General features: G+C 32.5%; 1 protein-coding gene across 8 annotated transcripts in view; it reads left to right on the top strand.

Moving 5' to 3' along the window:
* The window catches only part of LOC122634340 (glutamate receptor ionotropic, kainate 2), a 216,425-nt gene that overhangs the window by 149,432 nt on the left and 43,198 nt on the right, over window positions 1-23,795 (top strand). For all 8 annotated transcript variants that reach the window (XR_006328365.1, XM_043823187.1, XM_043823190.1 and 5 more), the window contains exon 5: window positions 1,671-1,828. Coding sequence is in view for 7 of the 8 variants with exons in the window: in XM_043823187.1 (XP_043679122.1) it covers window positions 1,671-1,828 (158 nt within the window). In the remaining variant the exon portion in view is untranslated. The remainder of the gene's footprint in view (window positions 1-1,670; window positions 1,829-23,795) is intronic.

Genomic DNA, 23,795 nt, shown 5'->3' with positions numbered 1-23,795 from the left:
TTAAAAAGTTTATACGCGTAATAAAAACAAGTACGTGTATTTTTAACTCGTAGAATTCAATATACTTAATTAAAAGTTCTATTCGGTTTATGAACTGAAACAATGTTTATTCTAACGAATAAAATGCCTTTTCTATGAAAGAAGTCTTATTTAAACTTTCAAACGAGTTAACAAACAAATAAATAAATATAAACTGTTTGTAGAAAGAGAAAGAGATAGATAGAGAGAGAGAGAGAGAGAGAGAGAGAGAGAGAGAGAGAGAGAGAAAGAGAACAAGTTGGACAAGTTAAACAACTTTCAATAAGAACTTATCCCTTCGTCGATCGAAAGGGTCCACCATTGAGTTTTTTGCAAATTTTTCTTCGTCCTTTCTGAGGAACTCGGTCGATCCTTATATTCTTGAAAAAGCGACAAAATGGAACACGTTGAGACGGCATTGCGGGTACGGTAATACGGAGGAAACTCGAGGAAAAGAGTATAACCTTCGAAGAGAGGAATGAAAGGGCTTGAGGAAAGGGGGTGAATGCACGAAGGTGCTTGCCCAACGAAGGGTAGGTACTGCAAAAGTTACTCCCTGGAAAATATACAGCCTGCGCTTTCAGGAAGTTCGGATTATCGGAAAAGCGGCTTGGAAATACGAGTTAGCGCGAAGGCGTATCCTTCTACGGCCACGAACTTCTCTCTCTCATTCTTTCTTTCGTTTTATCTTTCTCTTTCTCTCTTTCTCTTTTTAGTCGTATCGATTGCACGAGCAAGAAACGAGGAACGTTTCGTTTCTCGAATTAAGTCTTCAATTCGAGTGGCGTGGCCAGTTAAAAGGTTCCTATTATATTCTTGAAATCCTGCCTGGCGCTTATCGAAACGTTCTAAGAATACAATACCGGGAAACTTGAGACTTTTATTTTTAATGAATTCTCTTCTCTAAATGGATGTGAAAGAGATCGGATACTTACATAATCGAGATAAATCAATATATTAAAAAAGGAAAGATAGAAAGGAGATAGATAGAAAATAAAAAAGAATTGGAAATAATTATTCATAATTGGTATATATATATATATATATTAATTTTTTTTTTCTTTTAGATCGATATTAAGAATATATTAAATGTTTTCTATCTAATGTTACGATTAAAATTTGTTTGTTTAGATTTTTGTTTGTTTAGATAGACAAAAAAGAATTGGAAATAATTACTGACGATTGATATATATATATATATATATATATATATATATATATATATATATACATTTTTTCTTTTAGATCGATATTAAGAATATATTAAATATTTATTAAAATTTGTTTGTTTTATTTTCTGTTGGTTTGTTTAGATTTTTGTTTGTTTAGATAGAAAAAAAAGAATTGGAAATAATTACTGAGGATCGATATATATATATATTTTTTTTAGATCGATATTAAAAATATATTAAATATTTTCTATCTAATGTTACGATTAAAATTGATTTATTTTGCTTCTTGTTTGTTTATTTGTTCATTAATTGATTTCTTTCTTTCTTTTTTTATTTTCGATACGAATGTCGTATAACGAATGTATATAATGAATACTTTCTACAACGAATGTTAGGATTAGCTAAAATTTTTTTTTTCTTTTTTTCTTAAATCGACCGAACATTCGATACGATCACTTCAATCGTTTTTTGATGTTTCAGGCGTACGTTGACCTTGTGAAGGCATGGGGTTGGAAAAGCTTTACCATCATATACGAGAACAACGAAGGACTGGTGCGATTGCAAGAGCTTTTAAAAGCTCACGGTCCGAGCGAATTCCCCATTACCGTTAGACAACTTAGTGAAGGCTCGGAATATCGGTGAGTTTTATGTATTTCTAAGCCTTCACGTAGCATTATAGTTCTTCCTTTCTTTTTTACCTTCACCATCCACTCACTTTCCTTTCTAAAAAAGAGCACGTACCATCGACCATTGATCTGTACTTACTCTTTATCTTTCGATCGATCGATCGAATTTTTTAACAAGGAAAAAGAAATATCAGTGACATTTAAATCACTCGTCTCGTTTTTCTTTTGTATTTTCTTTCCCTTTTTCACACGAATATACGAATTTGTGATTTATAAAAAGATGCAAAAATCATGCAATTTTTAATATATCACCGATATCAATTCGATTTCGATAGCATTGAGAGTGAAATTCGAACGTAAATGCTTTAATATCTCGAACGCGATGATCTATTATAATATAATATTTTGTGAAATGTTTAATTGAAGAAATAAAAGAAAGAGTGATACTTTCTCTATCTTTTTACTTCTCTCTTTATTTCTCTCGTAAGCATTATTAAGCGAATTCGAAGTTCTTACAGACACGTACACACAAGAACCAATGATTTTCGATTTTCCAATTTGAAAATGGATATTCTTGAAAGTGATCAGGCGATTCGTCAAAGCTACAATTCCCGTTTCATTAACCCCTTCCCACATATTTTCATCAAATGAGGCACAGATCGCGTTTCGTAGATCGAATATATTCGTGACGAGAGACGAGAATTTCAAATTTCTATTTTCCTGCAATGCATTAGTTATCGTTTTGAAAAACAAAGTGGTAGTCTATTGGTTCTTCTTTTTTTTCCCTTCTTCCCCGAGGCTAAATCGTTTTACATTTTGATTCTGGATTTTTATGTATATTCAACTTTTTTTTTTTTTTCAATTCACGTATCACGATAAAACAATGTAATCCGTGTTGTGTAAACTTGTTAGAAATCGAACATAGCGAGCAGTAAAAAATGACCATTGGAAATTTTGTTCGTATTATAAGAAAAAAGTTCGCTGATCCGAAAAATTTCTAAAATTGTATTATACATTTATAGATATCATTAAGTATATTTAAGGAAAGAAGAAAATATATCATATTATTAAGGTTAACGTATATTTACCGATTCTCTTCTCTCTTTTTCTCTTTCTCTCGTCGCCGGATGTAATTTCAAGACAGGCAGGAAGTTGAACGTCGATCAAATTAACGGAAAAGCAAACATCTGATGGGAAACGCGATCGATGTTGGCTGGTATGTGGTACGAACGCACCGTTTCAAATTAAACGTCTGACTCAACGCCTTGTCCACAGTGATCTTACGTGACTATTGGGATCGTTATTACATTGATTGTATCGGATTACACATTGACCGAATTATCGTGTTACGTTTGATTCGATAAAATTCTAAAAGAAAATTGATAATATAAATAGAAAAAGAAAACAATATTAAAATACACATTGTCTACCAGTTAGGGATAAACATATCCATATTTGCATGTGCATCAACTTGTGCAATTATTAATATAAAAAGTTCTTTAAATCATGATTACAATAGATACTTATTGCGTTGGATAATATCATGTAATATCTGTTGAAAATTGTGATATTTTAATCATAAGATTTTGGATATTTTCATTTAATTATAAATATAACTGTCGACACGTGTTAGTTTTTTTAGTTTATGAAACAGCTGATCAGCAATTTCTTGATGTTCGTTTTTTAGATGATATCGAACATTTATGATACCTACTTATTTCACATTTTACACATAGGATAAAGATCAACGATTTTGCATGTTGGTATATGAATACGAAATATATATGTCTTTGTATTTTTCTCTCATCTCTTCGAAATATGTATATATATATATGGATACAAATAAGTGTGTCTGTGTACTTGTATACAATGTGTTTGTAAGAAGCTACGGTTAGAAACGTTTAAAGAAATATATCCGTTCTTCTCCCTTTCATTCTCGTCGGTTTCGCGCTATCTGCTCGTTGAGAAAATTCTCTCCTACGTTACATTATTCATAAAGATCTACGACAGTGACAGTGACTTATCGCGAATGCCCTTCAACTGTAAAGAGAGCAACTACAGGATTTGAATAATTCAGTCTCAGATTCGGTAGGACCCATTCGTGCGGTCTTTTTCGTATAATAATTCATGATTTTTCTCAAGAACACATCTAACCCTTCGTGAAATCTTCAAAGTACCTTTATATTTCCTTTCGAAAATAAAAAATAAAAAAAAAGAACAGAAAATATTAAGTTATAAGAGTGGAATCGCTGAGTGATCCTTCAAATTTCGCAGATTTCAAATATTTCGCTTTTTAAGGATTTCTCATGATAACATTTGAAGGACCATGAGTATAATTCTTAATAACTTTTAATATAAAGAAAAAAAAAAAAATGAATTCTTTCGCAATTTTATCATCAGATCAAATTTATAAAAGAAATTAAACGAGCAGGAATATCGATTCAAGTATGATGAGTTAATAAGTGTCGTATGAAAAATCTAACGTAACTTCACGTAATAACACACATTCCAATTTTATTCTAAAATATAAAAGAGTTTAACATTTGCGTTTGTTAGAAAATTAAACAAATATTTTTCGAACAGGAATGTTTTCAATTCGGTTAAGAGATATGAAATGCTCTATAAATTCTGACTTCGAATACTACGAATCCTTACAAATGTCTTTTCGCTCATAGAATAGAAAGTCATAGAAAGTTTGCATGAAAACTGTAGAAACGATATAGATCGGTATGATAGTGATAGCAATGATATGATGTAGATGGTAGATACGGAAATAAAGTCATCCCTTATTTTCCGTGAAAGGAAACGGACGGAAGCCAGGTCGCGCTTAGTCGTATGACAGAAAGGAAAGTTTTCCCGTTCGTGAAACGTACGAACAAGGTCGGTGTTAGTTCACAATGCCACAGAAGATAAGAAGCTGCTAGTGCCGACGGCGATGCTTCCGATTTGTCGATTCCGACGTTCTCGGAAGAGTAAGAAAAGCGAAATAACTGGAAGAGGGAAAGGAAAACAATTTTATTGTTTTGTGATGATTGTAAAGTGTATTGTAAAAAGTAAAAAAGTAAACAAACAAAAGTAGTATCGCGTTTAGAAACATAGTAGAACTATAGTACATAAATTCTTAATATTTCGAGACCACTCGTATAAAGAGTTTATCTCTAGAGACAAATAAAGGATATAAACTTAACAAAAAAAAAAAAAAGAAGAAAACAGAAACAAAAAGTATTGCAACGATTACGATATAGGATTCTATAAGTAACAAAATTAATAAAATTAATTAGAAAAGCGTGTGATAAAATGAAATGTAAAGTAAGCGTAAGAGTATATATGAGAAAGTATGAAACGGGGAAAAAGGAAAATAAATAAGCTAAAAGCAAAAGAGGGAGAGAGAGAGAGAGAGAGAGAGAGAGAGAGAGAGAGAGAGAGAGAGAGAGAGAGAGAGAGAGAAAGAGCATAGATCTCACAAGGGAACAATAGTGAATAGGTGAAGAAATATAAGGGAAAGAAGGGAAAAGAGGGAAAGGTAAGAGGAGGGAGGTACTCACATTTCTCTCTGAAGACGAACGTCGCACAGGGAATCGTCTTTTTCGATACGCAAGTCATTCGATACGCTCGACGAATCGAGAAATCGTGTGTATGCGATTCTTTCTGTCGGGTTGACAAAAGATATGATAGTTCTAGCTGGTAGGAGTTTTGATAAGAGTTAACGTTGTGCTGCGACATAAAATTGATTCCCTTATCTATTTTCTTTGCGATCGATTGAACTGATCGAGCTTTTCGAACTCTTTGAAAGTCCTAATCGAATCTTTTTTTTCATGAACTCCTACGTGATTTCAACGTTTCGCATTTTCGCTGTAATATCTAGCGAACGCGAGACGAAACAACATTACTATCGAATTTCACGTCGAACTCGAATTACGATTTCTCTCGTTGGACGATATCGGAGAAATTCATTTAACGTTGTTAATGTATATAATCTATTTATAGAAGTTGCAGTATGACGTAAATTTTCGCGATATATACATATATCAACCCAATGTATCCAAGAACCTCGTTACAATGTTCCTTTCACCTCAACTTTATATGTGTATGTATATATATATATATATATATATATATATATATATATATATAATTTTTTTTTAGGTCGGATATCGTTAATAATTTCGATAAAACGAGACCTCCATCAATAGAAATATCGTATCTCTGCGATAAAACCAAATACATTTGTTATATAGTATAAATGTATACACATATGCATATCATAAGTTTTTACATGCTACTTTATCTCTCTAAATCCATTCTAACTATTTTTAATCCTCTTATCATCGAAGACGATGATACTCCGTCGTTGTTCATAGGTAGATCAAACCATTTACATATTTATACCGGTAAATCGGATTTTAGTTCGCCGAAGAAGAACTTTTCTGTTTCGAAGAATAAACTGTGATTTTAATGAGTAGAGATCGAGAGACAGATATTGACTCGTAAGCTCTGTCATTGAAGACGAAAGATTTGTTACTTATAACATTTCGAATAAAGTCAAAGAATTTTTAAACGCGACTGCGAATTTTTAAACTTCGTAGCCATCGAACTATCGAAAACTATAGATAGCACTAACGCTCCTTTCCAGGGTTTCTCCGAATACCGCAAAATCTTACCTCACGTTCCACAAGCCAATAGGTGGTTTCCGATTGATCAAAGGAGGCTGGTTATCCATTGGCTATCGCCTACTCTTCCTTTTCCTTCCTCAATTAGCCTGATTGAAATCCCAAGAGCGTAGAACGAAACTTCGTGAAAAGCTTCTACGTTTCCTCTCTCTCTCTCTCTCTCTCTCTTCCTCTCTCATCCGTCTTTTAAACCCCTCTCCTCCCCTCCCCTCAACCATCTATACTTGGGAAATAATGTACATTCGAATTAATCGACCTGATCCTTTGGGAGAATTAGCTAGGAAATTTATTACGACGATCCTTTCGCATACTTACCTTCTCTTTATTATTAATCCTTTATTTTCTTTGTTCCAAAGAAAAAAAGAAAGAAAAAGGATGTTAAAAAAGGACGATTCGGTACAAATTGAAAACATTTCACTCGAAGAAAATAAATGTAGATCTAAATATCGATAAATTTGATATCATCTTCCTTCTTATCGCAAAACGTGACTTTGATAAAATCTCATGGAAAAGAAAATCTCTTGGAGTTTACGCACGCAATCCTTTCCTTACAATTTTACAACCGCCAACAGATTCTCGATAAGCTTTCCCTTAGGTAATAAAAGGACAATCGAAAATAAGAACGTCGTGTGTTCGTGCGTGAAACGAGCAACGTATTCGTGTTCCTTCACAAACACATTTTTCTTTACAAATAGTCTCTATACTGTTATTAACAAATATGATAAAGTAATTAAATGGATAATTATATAACTATTTTTGAGGATATTCGGCGAGATCAGCAGGAACGAATTAGAATCAACCTCAAATTAATTACAATACATTAGAACGATCATTAAAAATGCATTAGGAAGTAAAAATTTCCTGGTTTTACCAAAACGATCCCAAACAAAATTACAACGAGAAAATACGAAGATAATGAGACGCTTTAAGCATTTTAACAAAAAATCTATGTAATTTTCTTCAAAATTGTATAATATCGTACGAATACGAGCGTATCATTATAACGTTTCAATCTCTCTCTCTCTCTCTCTCTCTCTTTTTAATTCTCAATCAAATCCTTCTTAAATTGATTTATAAAACGAGTCATAAACGCCTTCAAATCCTTGCAATTCGCTAACTCAATTTCTCTCTGAAAGTAATCTTGTCAATTTTATAAAAAGAAAAAACGCTTGGAAAAATGCGTATCGTATCATTTTCAAATAGAGATACTTTAAGTGGTATCAACGTTATTTTTTTGCACGCGAGAAACTCCTGATAGTCCTGGAAGAACGTCGACTAGAAAGCGTTATGAATAATCTGAAGAAGAAGCACTGCTGAAAGGGGTTCCTAAGAGAGAGAGCTAGAGAGAAGAGAGAGAGAGAGAGAGAGAGAGAGAGAGAGAGAGAGAGAAAGAGAGGAACTGATTCGTGAAGATTATTCCAGTCGGTGCTCGGAAGCAAGTGGCACCTGCAGTCTGCCGTCTGCAACGGCAGCCTCTTTACGTGGCCCTCTTCCTGCCCTCTAAAGGGTTTAAAAGAGTACGCTCGGGAAAACAAACGAGTATGTTAATTCGAGCGTGAAAGTGGGTACGTTTAACTTCTCGTCGTACCGCTCTCTCTCTCTCTCTCTCTCTCTCTCTCTCTCTCTCTCTCTCTCTCTCTCCGTCTCTCTTTCTCTTTTTCTTTCATAGCTTCTTTCTTTCTCTTTCTCTATTTCTGAAAGAAATTCCGAAATGAAACAGAAGACGATTAAACGATTCGCTGAATTTGTCCTTCCTTCTTCTTATTTCCTGACACTGCCAGAAATCTTGATTTTCATATAATAATCTCTGTGCGCGCGTGTGTGCGTTTGTGTATTAAGCGTGTAATCTTATCATTATACCATCTTCATCTTATTTCACTCTTGACAAATCGTTTCGATTCGAGTCTGATCGAAACGAGTGAATCGTTCATTCGTCTTTACTTTTCTCATTCGAAACTATGACTGTCTTTTCAACGAAGAGAAAACTCTTGCGGAAGAATCGTAATTTGTTTAGCTAGGTATCCTGAAAAGTTTCAGAAAGATCGAGTTTCAACACTCCCGCTAGATAGTGGATAGAGAAAGTTACGAAGAGAGAAGTTCGAATGAACGTTGTTAATTGTTTAATTTTGACGGAACTAAGTCGAGAGTTTTTAACGGATACAGTCATGTCGAAATAGATAAGAATTGTATCTCAGTTTTCATTCTTTTTAGATGGAAAATTATTTTTCTAATTGTAAGTTATTCTTTTATTTAAGAAAATGTAAATTTAGAAATCGAAAGATCCTAAACGATTTTAACAATCAATTACTCTATTTCGACAAATTTTTAGATTACATTTTATCAGATTTCAAAAATAAGTTTCTAAGTTCGTAGTTTTACAATCTGAAGAGAGAATTTAATCTAAAAGATTTCGAAGAAGAGCATTTCATTGATTTTTAAAATCGTCTGGAAACTTTCGATCTATCATAAACGTATGTACTTTTTAATCAACATTTGATCGATATCAACGAAACGTTCTATCATTGTTATTAAATTCCTTATAGATAAAGGACATGAAAATAATATCAAAAACGTTATTGTCAGACGTAATACGAAAGATGAAAAAGGGAATCGATTCTATAGTGAAATTGGTTTGTTATCGATATTTCAAAAATTGAAGAAAGTAGAGGAAAAAAAAGATGAGAACTATCTTGACCCAGTGCCGAATTCTGTTTCGAAATTCCCTGATGTAATCGAGTTCCCTCGTTCATCGATCTTTCCACTTCGAGCACTTAGGAAGCAAACTGTCGAGAGAGAGAGAGGGAAAGAGAAGTTCCCTAGTAGTCCTAAATAGATACAGCTTGCTGAGACAAGTAGCACAGTTCCACTTTCGTGCCCTTCCAAACAGCGATCTAGCATTTATGGTCGTCAAAGTCGGCCGAACGGAACAGTCGTGTCGCAACGTTTCGCCACTTTCAGCGGGAATTTTAAACTTCGTTTGTGAGAGAATCCAATTCCGAATGGACTAGGTTAAATTCACTTTCCGTGAAATTTAAGAGAGAGAGAGAGAGAGAGAGAGAGAGAGAGAGAGAGAGAGAGAGAGAGAGAGAGAGAGGAAACGATCGATGAACAATAGGTTCTTTTTTCGATAGCTGTCATAAACGAACGATGAAATCTCTCGTTACCTTCACTTTTTCTAATAGTATCATTCAGCAATATATTTCATGCGTAGAGTTGGAAATGAAATTCTACTCTTCTTCTTTTTTCCTTTTCTTCTTTTTTCACTTCAATTGTATTTTATTAAGATGAAGAAAGAGAGAGAAAGAGAAGAAGAGTGAAAGTGAGATAGTATAGGTAAATAAATCGTGGGAGATGAGTTATCGTTGAGAAAACTTTCTCGTTTCTTCCTTTTATCCAGAATATCACGAATGTTTTCTTCTTTCTTTCCTTTATCTTTCATTTTTGTACGTACGTATATCATATGTATAGAGATATATGTATGCAGGTATACAATACGTGTGTGAATTGTATATATACGACCACACATATATTATTATACGTACACACATTTATATATATATATATATATATATACACATACATAGTAGGAACAACACACTAGCTTCCTTTTCCATTCGTTCAGGACAAAATGAGAAATGGTCTCGAGGGTGAGTGCTGGCAAACGTGTAACTAGCAACTCGGCCGACAGCCCGTTGAGTCGAGTTCCTAGTTCGCTCGAATGCTTTATCCTATCCTTGTGTACAAGTTAACCATGCTCTGACAAGTATCCAAGAACTCGTTGGAATTTCGTTAACGCGCCTCCTGAGAACATTTAGTTAGTTACGTTGTGAACGGTACGTGTCACTAATTGATGTAATATCTTTCGTGATTGTTTTCATTTTCTTCGATTTTTTTATCATGAAGATGAAAAGAGAGAGAGAGAGAGAGAGAGAGAGAGAGAGAGAGAGAGAGAGAGAGAGGGGGGGGGGGGGGGGGGGGAAGGGCATTGAGAAATCTTACATTATCAAATTGAAAATTACAAATAATTATTTGTTAAAATTAAATTATTGTTCGATATCATCGAATCTTATTATTTCATTTTGCATTCCGTTTCCTTTTGCGAACGGTCATAGAATTTTTTCATCTACTCGTTCCTTCCCACCTCTTCTACCATCCGACCATTATTCGATTAATTAGAAAACTTTTCCCTTTAATTTACTTCTTCCATCGAACGGAACTTTAAATTACTCTCGACAGATGATGCCGAGTTCATGCTCCACGGATTATAGTCAAATAAAATTCGTTATGGGTGCCGCAGAGTTCAAAAAACGATATAGATTAATAATACTAATCGAAAGACAAAGAAGAAAACGAAGAGGATGTGTTTTCATAATTTCTATCGCAAAAAGATTCCATAAAGATTTTCGATATGAAGGATTTTAATCATGAGACAAGCATTATCGAGTTTAAGCGAAATTTTTTTTTCAGAAATCATTTAAAAATAAAGAAACTATAATTACGTACAGAGGCTTTATATTCAAATAATATAAATGAAAGGGAAAAGAAAGAGAGTGAGAAAAAGAGATAGATAGATCGATAGATAGATAGATAGATAGATAGGCAAATAGACGAAAGAAAAACGTTTAAACTCGAATCCGAATATTACACAGGAAGCTATTCTTTTCTCATCGATGTAGCTTCAGGCAGTAGTTCTTAATAATACTAGAGAGCACTAGTCCGAACTATTCTCTCCTTCTCTCTCTCTCTCTCTCTCTCTCTCTCTCTCTTTCCTTTTTTCTCTTTCTCTATCTCTTTCGCTCCTAACTCTTTTACCAACTCGTTCGAGCGTATACATTCCTACAGACTATATAAAAAAAGAGAGAACGCGAGGACGCACGGTATCGATCTCTCGAAAGCCGTATATCATCCGTTAGCGTAAAAGCTGCTTTGTCGGGACCAGGTATTGGCTATCGTAACGCTGCAGTTTAGCCGAGTACTGAGCTATCGGTGAAAAGTAGAATTTGGCACGTTTCAAAGTTCAGTTTTGACCTTTTGAGGTATATCCTACGTACTTGGAATTATTCGTAAGTGTGAACTACCTGTACTATAAGACAAATCCTACTTATTTCTATCGATAAAAGAGCTAAAGTTAATTATTACATAGATGAATATATCTTACGAGATAATGCTGTACGATCGTTATTTTCTAATAAAGACACGAGTTTCCAGAGATAAGATATGTCAGTTTAATATCGTTCATCTCGTATCTATTAAATCGCGAATAAATTTCGAACGAGGACAATAGAAAAATTCTTTTTCTTAAGAAAGAATTTTTCTAGAGATTTGGAAAAAAAATATTATAGCTTGTACGTGTGTAGACAATTGTATACAGGTAGATGTAATGAATTCGAAATTTCATTCACGAAACTCTATTGAAATATTTTATATTTTAATTAAATTCTTTACTACTTTTTTTTTTACGCGTATGCGTGTGTATCTTCTTTTTTTTTCTCTCTCTCTCTCTCTCCTTCTTTTCTTTTCTTTTGTTTTTTACTTTTTTAACATTTTGTAGGTCGTACAAAGGGCCATTTCACAAAGAGTCGGATATCTAGATTCTCTCTTTCATACGTAGTCCATCGTGATAAAAGCAGGGAAAGTCAGTCCAAGCAAAACGACGAGTGTTAAAATGAATATGAGACATTTCTACCTTTGTGCGTGAATTCCGGCTTGCACGAAACTCGTATGTCTCTCTTTCTACGAATGTGGTTGATATTACAAACATCCATCACATATCCGTGGAATCTTCTCGCGACTTGGAAAGAACACGCTGTGATGCATCGCATTTCTCATACGATTTCTTTCCCCTTCTTCTTCTTCTTCTTCTTCTTTTCCATATTCTTCTTCGGTAAGGACGCAAAAAAGAAGAAGAAGAAGAAAAAAAGAAAAAATAAAAGCCTCTTTCGTCTCTTTTCTCAATCTTTATCTTTCCTTTTCCTTTTCTATGCTCTTACATAGATACATATGTGTCTTACGTACGGATAAATCCAACATTTTCTCAAAGTCGGCTTTTCGTGTCCATGTACTTAGGTAGTATAGCTTTTCAACAAGGTAGGACAAACATTTCTGAAATGTCCAATGGAGTAAGAAAATTTCTACGAAAAAGTCTTTGTTGTTTGATTGTTTCTATTTTAATATTTTCACCGGATTCTCTCTCTCTCTCTCTCTTTTTCTTTCTCTCTTACGACTTCTCTACGATTTTTAATGTTGTTTAATTCTTTTACGAGTGTTGATCCTATTCGAATAATTTCACGGGATCAATAGCTAATTATAGACTGTTTCAATGACGTACTGATGAACAAATACTCTTTAATGGATCATTCGTGGTATCAGCGTGTTTTGATTGCAGTTGAAACTCTTGCAATATCCACATTTCGAATGAATTGTAATGAATTTACCGATTGATAACAATCGTGCTTGAAACTTTTTAAAACACGCAAATGAAGTTTCTATCGTCATTAAAACGTTCAATAGAAAATATTAAAACGTACTATATTGTTTAACATACACGTAAATGAAAGAGATAAATTACGAAGAAACATTGTAATACGTTTGTAATAGATTTACGTAGATTTGTGCGTAGTTAAATTTGTATTGATCAAATTGTTCAATAACCTTCTAACCTTCTAAATAAATAACACACGTATCTTATAAATACATAACGTACGTACAAATATAAACATATTGTGAGAGAAAGAGAGAGAGAGAGAGAGAGAGAGAGAGAGAGAGAGAGAGAGAGAGAGAGAGAGAGAGAAAGAGAGAGGGAGAGAGAGGGAGAAGGAGATAAGTAGATAATTACACACGTCTCTTCTATATAATTTATAGTTTGTACGTTTAGAAGATCAGTTTGTCTTGAATCGTGAAAGCGGATGTATCGCTCTAGAAGGTTAGTTTAATATTTTTATTTTATTTTAATCTTCGAAAGAAAAAGAAGAGAGAGAGAGAGGAAATATTAATTATTAATTAACTATTAGCACGGAATTGTTTCTATCCCACATTTTAATATCGAATACAATTAATTAATTGTAATGAATTTTATACAAGTTCAACGATATTTCTGTCTCTCATGTATTGCTATTAATTATCGTAAATATCGTTTATATAAACTTTCATCAACGTAAATAAGTATAATTATTACTCGTCTATCGAAACATTAATATAAAATATATGTATATGTAAATACGTATTTTATGTATAAAGTTTTATGTAACAATATCTTATTCGTCGCTTAAAAATATCAATCATAGAGAAAGAGAAGTAAAAACATGGTCGAGTTAGAAGGACATTTAGGGACATTAGAGAATAGATGTTAGATAGTAAAGAAAAACAAAGAAGTAGGTTTCCAGGAATACCTTTAGTAACACGACTTCGAAGATGAGACGAACTCGTGAACGAAACTTTATCGGAGGCCTTTCTGATCGCACTAACGCGAGTTTAAGCAGAACTTTTCGTTCGGATGTGCAGCAGCAGTAGTTGCAGTGAGAGCAACAAATCTCGATAGAGGATGAGAAAAGAGGAGGAAAGTAGAAGGAAATTCGTACTAGCACGAGTACAACGACGACAACTAACTCGAGGGAAATTTGCGAAACGACCAATGGAAACCTCGTTTCGCGAGGACCATTTTGAATATATGCGCGTCTTTTCAATAAGAAAAAAAGGAAAAAAGTGAAAGAGAGAGAGAGAGAGAGAGAGAGAGAGAGAGAGAGAGAGAGAGAGAGAGAGAGAGAGAGACTGAAGAAACGGACTTCCTATTCTACTCCGCTAAAAACCGTGAAAACTTTTCGTTTTAGCGAGAGAAATCGCGTATAAAGAAGTCGTACTTGGTGGACCAGTTTCTTTTCTTCAAAAGAAAAAGATCGACGTATACATACATACATATATATATATATATATATATATATATATATATATATGTATATAAAGAATAAGAGGAAGATAAATATAGATATAAAGCGAGAAAGAAAAAAATTATGGATAGTATGCGAAAAGGAGGCTTCGAAATCGAGATAATTTTTATCTCAAAGTATTCTTCGAACTTCTCGAAACTCGCGAAGACTTGGTACTTTATAACTTCTAAGATAGAGAGAAAGAAAGAGAGATAGATAGAGGGAGAGAGAATAGAAATAGAAATAGAAACAAATAGTAAAAAGGGAGATTAGAGAGAAAGAGAGAACAAGTATGTATACTTATGTACATATGTAAAAAAAGAAAAGTGCTGATAGGAGAAGGTTTTCTTCGTTTAACTCGCTTTAGTTGGTTTATAAAAGGTACTCAATGTTTTCTATCATTCAGTAAGAATTTCCTTTTTCTTTTAGGAACGTATAATAGAAAATTTGCTTCGTATTTTTGGTGGATCATGCGAGAGATAGAATGTTTGATGTTCCATTTCTCAAGTACGTGTTTGCTCCCGTTTAGCTTCTACGAGGAAACCTACTTTGCTTCTATCTATCTATCTATATATATATATATATATATATATATATATCTAGCTCTCTCTCTCTCTCTCTCTCTCTCTCTCTCTCTCTCTCTCTCTCTCTCTCTCTTTCTCTCTCTTTCGTTTTTCCACTCAATCTCGATTTCCCCCTATGCTTTTCGTGCAACGCTAGCAAGTCATTTCTACGTTATATCAACGAACCGATAACACCACTCGAATGATTGCGTTACAATACAATTTTCTGAAATAGTACGAATATGTTAAATGAAATAAAAAAAAAAAAAAGATTTATATTGGATATCAGCTGATTGTTGTTGTTTAAAGAAGAAAAAGAAAAAAGAGAGAGAAAAACTATCGGAGAATTTCGAAACGTTGTAAGAGTGTATTGTGAAGAGAGCATTGATTGGTCGTGTTAATTTGAGAACTCCAAAATAATATATGTATATGTACGTTTATACAAAAGAAAAAAAAAAAACGAATAGAATTATATAGACAATTTCGTTGTTAAAATAGAACATATGAAGTTTACGAGAATATATGACTCCATTAATCGTTGATAAAAATACTAGTCGCGGAATGAAATGGACTCGGAAACGACAAACGATTGAAATTTATTGTATTACATGTGTAAACTCTCGTCGGGAGAAATTTGTAACTCGGGCCTATGAGGGGTAGATAACGTTCATTTTAAAAGTTGATTCGATTAAACGAATTGGCAATATGACGACTGTCACGTTTTCGCAAACTCGAAATGTTTCGTATCGTTAAAAAGACCGAATATAAATGGAACGATAAACAATGACTCGGTTGTTAACGACTGCGATAAATATTGCGTTTTCATTAACAATATCGATCGACGAGGTACTCGTAACAAGTTGTAGTAATAAATATGAAAAGCTCATTGTAACAATACTATTCGAGAATATCGTAAATAGAAAGTATATAAAACAAATTTGTATGTTGAAAAACATTAAAATCGTGAGAACGAGATCATTAATTTGTTTCCTGTTCGTTGAAATATCGAATAAAATATTGATTATTAAATGATTATTCAATCGAATCTTTCTATATTTGTTTTTTCTTTCTCGATATTTTTTTAATTCACGATATTTTTTATTGTTTCGGACGTTATTAAAAACGTGTATAAAAATGAAGATATGTATATAAATTTATCTCGAAAGTATAATAAAGATTCTATCGATAAACGAATGGAAAATGGAGTTACTTTATAACAATGAAAATGCTTTGTAACTTTTTATAGAAACTAGTAAAGAATTTCTTTGTTTCCCTAGTAAAAATAAAATTGCAAACTCGGTTTTACGATATTTATGAAAAAGCTAAAGAAAGAAAGAAAAGAAAAATAAAGGGATATTTTAAACGAAATTAAATTAGCTAATCCGTTTGTTTCTTTTGCATTTCTTATTCATTTAATAATTTATAATTAATCTTAGGTATATAGATATGTATTCTCGATATATAGATATACGCGTATGTATAAATGTATGTGCACACAAACTCTGTGGTTTTCATTATTCTGTCTCCATTCTTCGTTGATTTACACTAATACACACGCACATATATTTGTGGAGAACCGCATTGTTCGGATTTACAATCCGTATTTATGACGTTTGACTTCCAATGCTACCGTCCAATTTTGATTCATTGTATACAATCGAGCTTATGTTTATGGTCACTTCACTCAAGCTTTAGCGAAGCTCTTGTAGCGACATACGAATCAACGATGCGCATTATAATCGCTTTGTTTAGAAAGGAACGAATCTGTGTTATTTGCATTATATTGTAAATGTAGTAGAGAGTTGACTTCAAGTGCATTTTATTGTGTAAAAAAAAACAGGTAGTAAAATTATGTGCATTCATTTCTTTTTTATCTAGAAAAATTTTTAAAACAAACAAAGATTATCTGACATAATTCATTCTATTTATTATATATATATATATATATATATATATATATATATATGTGTGTGTTCGTGCAGAAGGATTTTTATAGGTTTTTATGTTACATATAAAAATATGTTTATATGTTTATGTATACAGTAAGCAAACAAAAAAAATACTAAAAATCTCAACTCATAGGAACAGACATGTGTTCTTTTCGCATTTACGAATATGACACAGACTATAATTTTTCAAAACGGAGTAGCCAATGTCCAGATATACATATTTATCGATATGTCCCAGGCGCTGGAAAAAGTTTTGACATTCCCAGATATACCTACATACATGAACACGTAGATATGACATATAGAAAGGGAGTAATAAATTTTAGTTGTATCTAAGCGAAGATCGACGTAAAATTTTGGAATTCGTGTCGTCTGATGAATGAAAGATAATATTCCTTTGGACAACGCTATAATTAATTTGATATTTCGTTAAATTTCATTCATCTCAACGTTTTATCGGATATCGTTAATCTGTAAATTAATCTAACCGATATATTATAATTAATTATGAAAATAAAGACGAATATCTTTTGTAAATCTATAATTTGTATCGAACAAAATTAGTATTATTAATCACAGATGTGTAAAAAGGAACTATTTATATAAGAATTTTTCTAATATAATAATACATCTTGAGGGAATTCTAAATATTCGAAAAAATATTCAAGAGAATATCAGTAAACGTAATCAAGAAATTCTTTGGAAGAACTTAATTCGTTGGATAAACATATAACGTCAAAGCGTGAGCATGAGAAAGATTTCTTTCTTAATTTCATGGTTGTTCTCGACGAAGGAAAAATTCCAAAAGAAGAAAAGTATATACTGTTGAATAGTTTAGATAAAATATTGTTCGTACATTCTCTATAATATACTATTCAAAAGCGAAGGTTACTAGTTCACGTTGCTCTCTTCATAGACGAAAGATAAGAAACAAAAATTTATCGTCGTACGCGAGGAAACGGAAGGAATAGACATTGGATGGAAGAAGACTCGAAACATGACTCCCATTTTCGATACATCCATTAAATTTTCAACTTGCTAGGAGACTTAGAATATCGATAGGTAGATGCGAAACCTTTCGGGAATTTAAATGCGTGTGGAAAAGATCGAACAGAGAAAACTGAAGTTCGAAATCGAAGGATTCGATTTTGTCGAGAAGACGAAAGTACTCCTTTGTACTTTGTTCGATTTTTGAATGGATCAAACGTTCAAACGTATGAAGTAAAAAAAAAAAAGAAAAAAAAAAGAAAGAAAGAAAGAAAGAAAGAAAGAAAGATCAACGAAGATCGTACGTAGCGTAAAAGAAGGGAAGAAAATTTTTTTAAACGGCATAAAATAAAATTACTGTGCGAATTAACATCGAAAGGAGAAACATTGATTCGGAATAAATCATTTATTAATTGTAAATGATCGGTGTCATAATCGAGCGACCATCGAATTACCACATACGAATGCAATTTGCAAGCGATCGCGCATCGACCACTAATTAGGCACGAAGGTAATTGGTACGAACAACTTGATCCGCCGATAAGCTACACATCCTCGTTTCCTCTTGTTCCAGAGAAATGATAACGAACGATGATCCTAATTTTCGATTTAAATCTTTCGAATCGAATTCAAAGATTAATGATAAAGAAATTTCATGGTAGTACTAAAAAAAAAAAAAAAAAAATTTCAAACTATAATAATGAAGTTTAATTACCTTATATCGGAATTTACAACGATGTAAATTCAAGATTCTCTACTAGGGAATATGTAGGGGATTTACTCGACTGTATTTCATAGACAAGGCTGTATCACTCGGGTTTCTGGCTTACGGGAATGTCCTATGGGATAGCATTCCGTGTTTCGTAGATTCTCCGTCGATCTGAAACATACATACACACAGAGAAACACGTATGTACTCGAATCTCAGAGATTATCTTGATATGATCGTGAAATTCGATCATAGACATAACACAATTGTAATCTAGAGACGTTAAGCAATCACTCTAGACCGCAACTTAATGTCTAACTCATATACGCATTGCTTAGATCATCGACAAATATGTTCTGTTCTCTGTTGAGGTGTTAATGATCCAGAGGATTATGGAGTTGCTTTGAGATTGATCTCTCAAGTTTATCTCCTTGATACTCATGTCTTTTCTTCAATAAAATTGATTAAAGGAATTTGAATAATATTTTGAATAATTAATTGTAAGAAAATATAAGAAAGAAAGTTTCATTATCGAGTATCAACAAAATTGAAGAATATTTTTGATAATAATCTTTCTTTATGATTGATGCACATTGAAAATTATTTTTACAAGTTTTTAAAAATATGTCAATATTTTATTTCTACGAGTACGTATATAGTATTACATAAATTAGCAAAAGAAATGTAAACGACAAGACGAAAAACATCTTGTAACTGCGTTTCATTTATCAAAGAGTATTTCGTGTAAAAATAGGAAAGTTGATATTTAAAGAAGGCAGCTTTAAGGAACTCGTCTCTATGCATATATTTATCTACACATACATACATACATACACACATACATACATACATACATACATATATACGAATATACATATACATATATATATATACAGTATAGCTATAATTTGAAATAGCTGTCCTTTTATTAAGAAAATGACTACTACCCCTTGTAGAAAATGAAAGCTTACTTTTTAATAATCTCACAGTTTCTTCGAGCTGTAATAGTAACCTGATACTTAAAACAACAAAAAAAAAAAGCTTTTATCTAGAAGATTTCAATCATTATTATTATCTCTCTCTTTCTTTTATATTTCATAAACGAAGAAAAAAAATATATTAGCTTCTCAGTACCTACGAGGTACTTATTCAACCGTAACAGCGTTAAACGTACAAAAAAAGAAGAAGAAGAAGATAGGAAGATAGAAAATCTAATGAAGTCGAAGGAAGAACCAGAGAAGGAATAAGAATAATAAAAATAAAATGTCGAGTTAAAGATTTGAGAAGTATTCGTTAAGTACGGATCTAGCAATGACTTCTTTGTCTTTTCGTTCGAACAAGAAGAAAAAGAAAAAGAAAAGAAAGAAGAAGAAGAAGCAGAAGAAGATGGAAAAGAAGAAGAAGAAGAACCACTGGACGAAGGGCTCGAAAAACACTTTAACGTTTCCCTAGAGTTCTTCATGCTCGACTAACACGACCCTTGTCTTCCTCCCACCACTCACTCCGAGTCCTCTTCTCAGCCTCTTCGCGATATTGAAATTCGTGTCGCGAATAAAACTTGGATATTGAGAGAAAAGGAGAAGGAGAGAGAAAGAGAGAAAGAGAGAGAGAGAGAGAGAGAGAGAGAGAGGAAGGGCAAGACTGTCAAGGAAGAACGAATGAAAGTGAGGAAGAGGATATCAAGCGAGTCTTCGAGAGGAAAAAGGAAGAAATATTTATCTTTCTATCGTGTGTTCTTCTCTTCTATCTCACTTATTTCCTCTTGTGAGAAACTTTAGATCTTGAAATTATACTCTCTCTTACTCTCTCTTTCTCTTCATTCTTATTACTCCTTATTCATATTACTTCTTCATCTTCATCTTTATTTATCTTTATTCTTGTTGAATATTATTTGAGAACAAATTGTCAAGATAAACAATAGTTATGCATTTTAAATCACGTGGTATATCGACGATAGAATTTACATTATGACAGATTGTTTTTTTTTCTTTTTTTCTTTTAAATAATAATCTATGCATATCAATAATTTATATCACAGGTTATCATTAAGCAAGACTAAATCAATCAATGAAAATTAAATGTTAATTATATTCAATATTTAAAATAGTGTAAGATTGGTTTATTCGTGTTATTACGGTCTCAGAATTATGTTGATTTTCTTATGCATATTTTTCAAAATCGTAACATCTCATGTCGAGTAAACAGAATTTAATTGTATCCAATTAGCGATAAATAGGACGATCAACATAAATCTTTTCCAGATTCAACTTAGATTTCCTTTGATTCTTGTTATACCACCTTGCGTGACCAACGTTCATATACACTTTCCCCTTTGATGTTAACGATGTGGTGCTATTTCTACGTTAACTTGCTACGAACTGCAGTAACAAGGGACTTTGAATCACGTGTTAAGAAACTTCAAACCTGTTTGCTTGACCGATAATGGTCGTTGGATAATACTTCAAATGAATCGTACTTTGATTATTATTATTCACGATAATAAAAATTGTTAGATATTTTTTTTCGATTGAATATTCCTTTTCTTTAATCTTTTTTTTTTTTATTCTTTTAATCCAATTACAAAGTTTTTATCGACTCACTTGTTTAATTCGTTCACGTATTTAAAATGCTTCACACCCGTTTTCTTTTTATTCCTTAAACAATTTAGTTTATAAAAAAACGTTATTCGATTCAAAAAAAAAAAAAAAAAAAAGGTTTTAGAACGTCTCTGCAACAATCTAGAACATTTACTAATCAGATATCAAATCTTATCGTCAAGTTCATTGACATTTTTAGCCGAATGACATGTGAAGGGATAAAAATCGAAAAGAGAAAGAGAAGAAAAGATAGAGAGAGATAAGAAAATATTATTCGGAAGATTCTCATAGAGTCGAAAAGAATTCTTGAAGGAAGAAGAGATTGGATAGAAAAGAGACACACTACAGAAAGTTCGTAACGTGCCGCAGGATGATTCGTCCTTGAGAAGGTCTGAGCTGGATTAAGAAGAAAAATGAAGAAAATTGGGATGGTGGGAGGCAAAAGAAAAAGAAAGACAGAGAGATATATAGATAGAGATTGGAAGGAGAGAGACTGTTATTTTATCCTCCTTCCTTGAATCCTTCATTTCTCACAAAGCCGATCCATCTCGTCAGTTTGCTTCGGAAAGCCGCCAGTATTAACGTCAGCTGAGAACATATCCATGAAATCGTAACATTAATTAATAAGCACGAATTAAAATTACTAATTAAGATAATGTTCTTTTTTTTCTATTTATAATTCTTTTCTTTCTTATTCTCTCTCTCTCTCTCCCTCTCTCTCTTTGTCTTTCTATTACTCGTTTAATTACAAATCTTGATGACGAAAAAATAGTAAGGTTTATATTTCATCTCTCTTCACGTTACGATCTTAATGGAAATGTATTCGTTAAACATTTATTCCTTTTTCCATATTTAACGAAGTAAAAAATAACTTTTAAATCTTTCATTTACTTTTATCATTTTTCTTTTTTTTTTTTCTATTTTTCAAACGTACAATACGAGAGAGGAGGAAATATTATTTTTGATCAGAACGATATCGTAAACAATGTTATTGAATAAAGCCGGGAGTTTCGTGTAAACAAGGACGTATGTAAACGAACTATGAGTATCTACAACGTAGTATTATAAAGGTCAATGTTTCGTACACCTTCGAACGAAATGGACGTCGATCAATATTGTCTATGAATATTTTCGATATCTTCTTTTAAAATTGTCAGTAGATATAAATTTTTAATTTTTTCTTCTTCCCCTTGTTCTTTTTCTTTCTTTTTTCTTTTTTTTTTTTTTTTTTGATCTTTTTATACGTGGTTTTACATACAACGAGATATCTAGCTCGTCGAGTTTATATCCCATACTTTTATTAAAATTCAATTTTGAAAAATTTGTAAAGAACGTTTTTTTAAGATTAATAGATTGATAGATTGATGAAATAATTTCAACGATGAAATAATTTCTTCTAATATAGAATTATCTAATGAACACATTTTCTAACATAATAATTTCCGTTCATCCTTGCCAACGATTATTATTTCCGGACTTCCAACGACCCCATTTAAGATCTCTGGCAATGACTATTTTGCAAAAGCATCGTAGAGGATTTCTCAATCTTAGTACTTGGATTCTATGATCGACGATCTATCTTGTCGAATTACTCGTCCAACGCGGACAACCCGGAAATTAATTTTCATCCTAAGCCAGTTAGGATATCGAGTGACAAGTTCTCGACATTAAAGGCGAGAGAACACACTATATATTCTATATATATATATATATATATATATATATATCGATGGTCTTTTTCAATTTACTTTTAATTACAACGTTAAAATGTTAAAACACAGCATTGTGTTCTCTCATTGCCCTTAAAGCTTTCGATCTATTGTAGGAAACATCGAACTAGCTTAGACATTATCGGTAAGAAGTACACTTTAATCTCATTTTCGCGAAAGTCGAGAAAAACAATGGTAGAGGTAGACGAAAAAGAGAGATTGCTTTTTGCTCCCTTTAGCGAGAACAGAAAAGAAACGGTACATTGTTCCTATTTCTCGTACATTCTTTACGAAAGAAAAATTTCAAAATGTCTACACGCGTATACGCGTATATATTCAACAAAATACGAAATTCTCATAGCCAAGACAATTTCTCTGTTATAACGGTGGACCGTTTGTCTTTATCTTCCATTGCTTTATCTTTTTTTTGTCATCTTTTACAAAGTCTTGTTTAAGGAGAAGATAAATACTAAGTAGTACTGGGCAATTGGATAAGATTTCAGTTGAGATAAAAAATTGTTGGAGAGAAAGAAAGAAAGAAAGAAAGAAAGAAAGAAAGAAAGAAAGAAAGAGAGAAAGAAAAAGAATAAAAGTGTAGAATGATAAAATAATAAGAAATTAGGAGTAGCGTTTTATATGTGTGTTGTGTGCGTGTATAAGAGAAAAAGAGAGAAAGAGAAGGAGGAAAAGGAAGGAAAGAAGTTCTGTAATCGAGATCTAACGCGAAAATACGAGCTGTAATTTCGCTCGGAAAACGGCGTACTCTCTATCTTTATCTCTTTCTATCTCACTCTCTCTCTCTCTCCTCCTCTTTTCTCTCTCTTTCTCTCTTGTTATTTCTTTTTATCTCGTGTTGGTTAATGACGTTCACGG

This window comes from Vespula pensylvanica, chromosome 14 (genome assembly GCF_014466175.1).
Source record: "Vespula pensylvanica isolate Volc-1 chromosome 14, ASM1446617v1, whole genome shotgun sequence".
NCBI classification, from domain to species: domain Eukaryota; kingdom Metazoa; phylum Arthropoda; class Insecta; order Hymenoptera; family Vespidae; genus Vespula; species Vespula pensylvanica.
The sequence above is the reverse complement of the archived record's forward strand: the minus strand, read 5'-3'. Positions and strand labels throughout refer to the sequence as shown.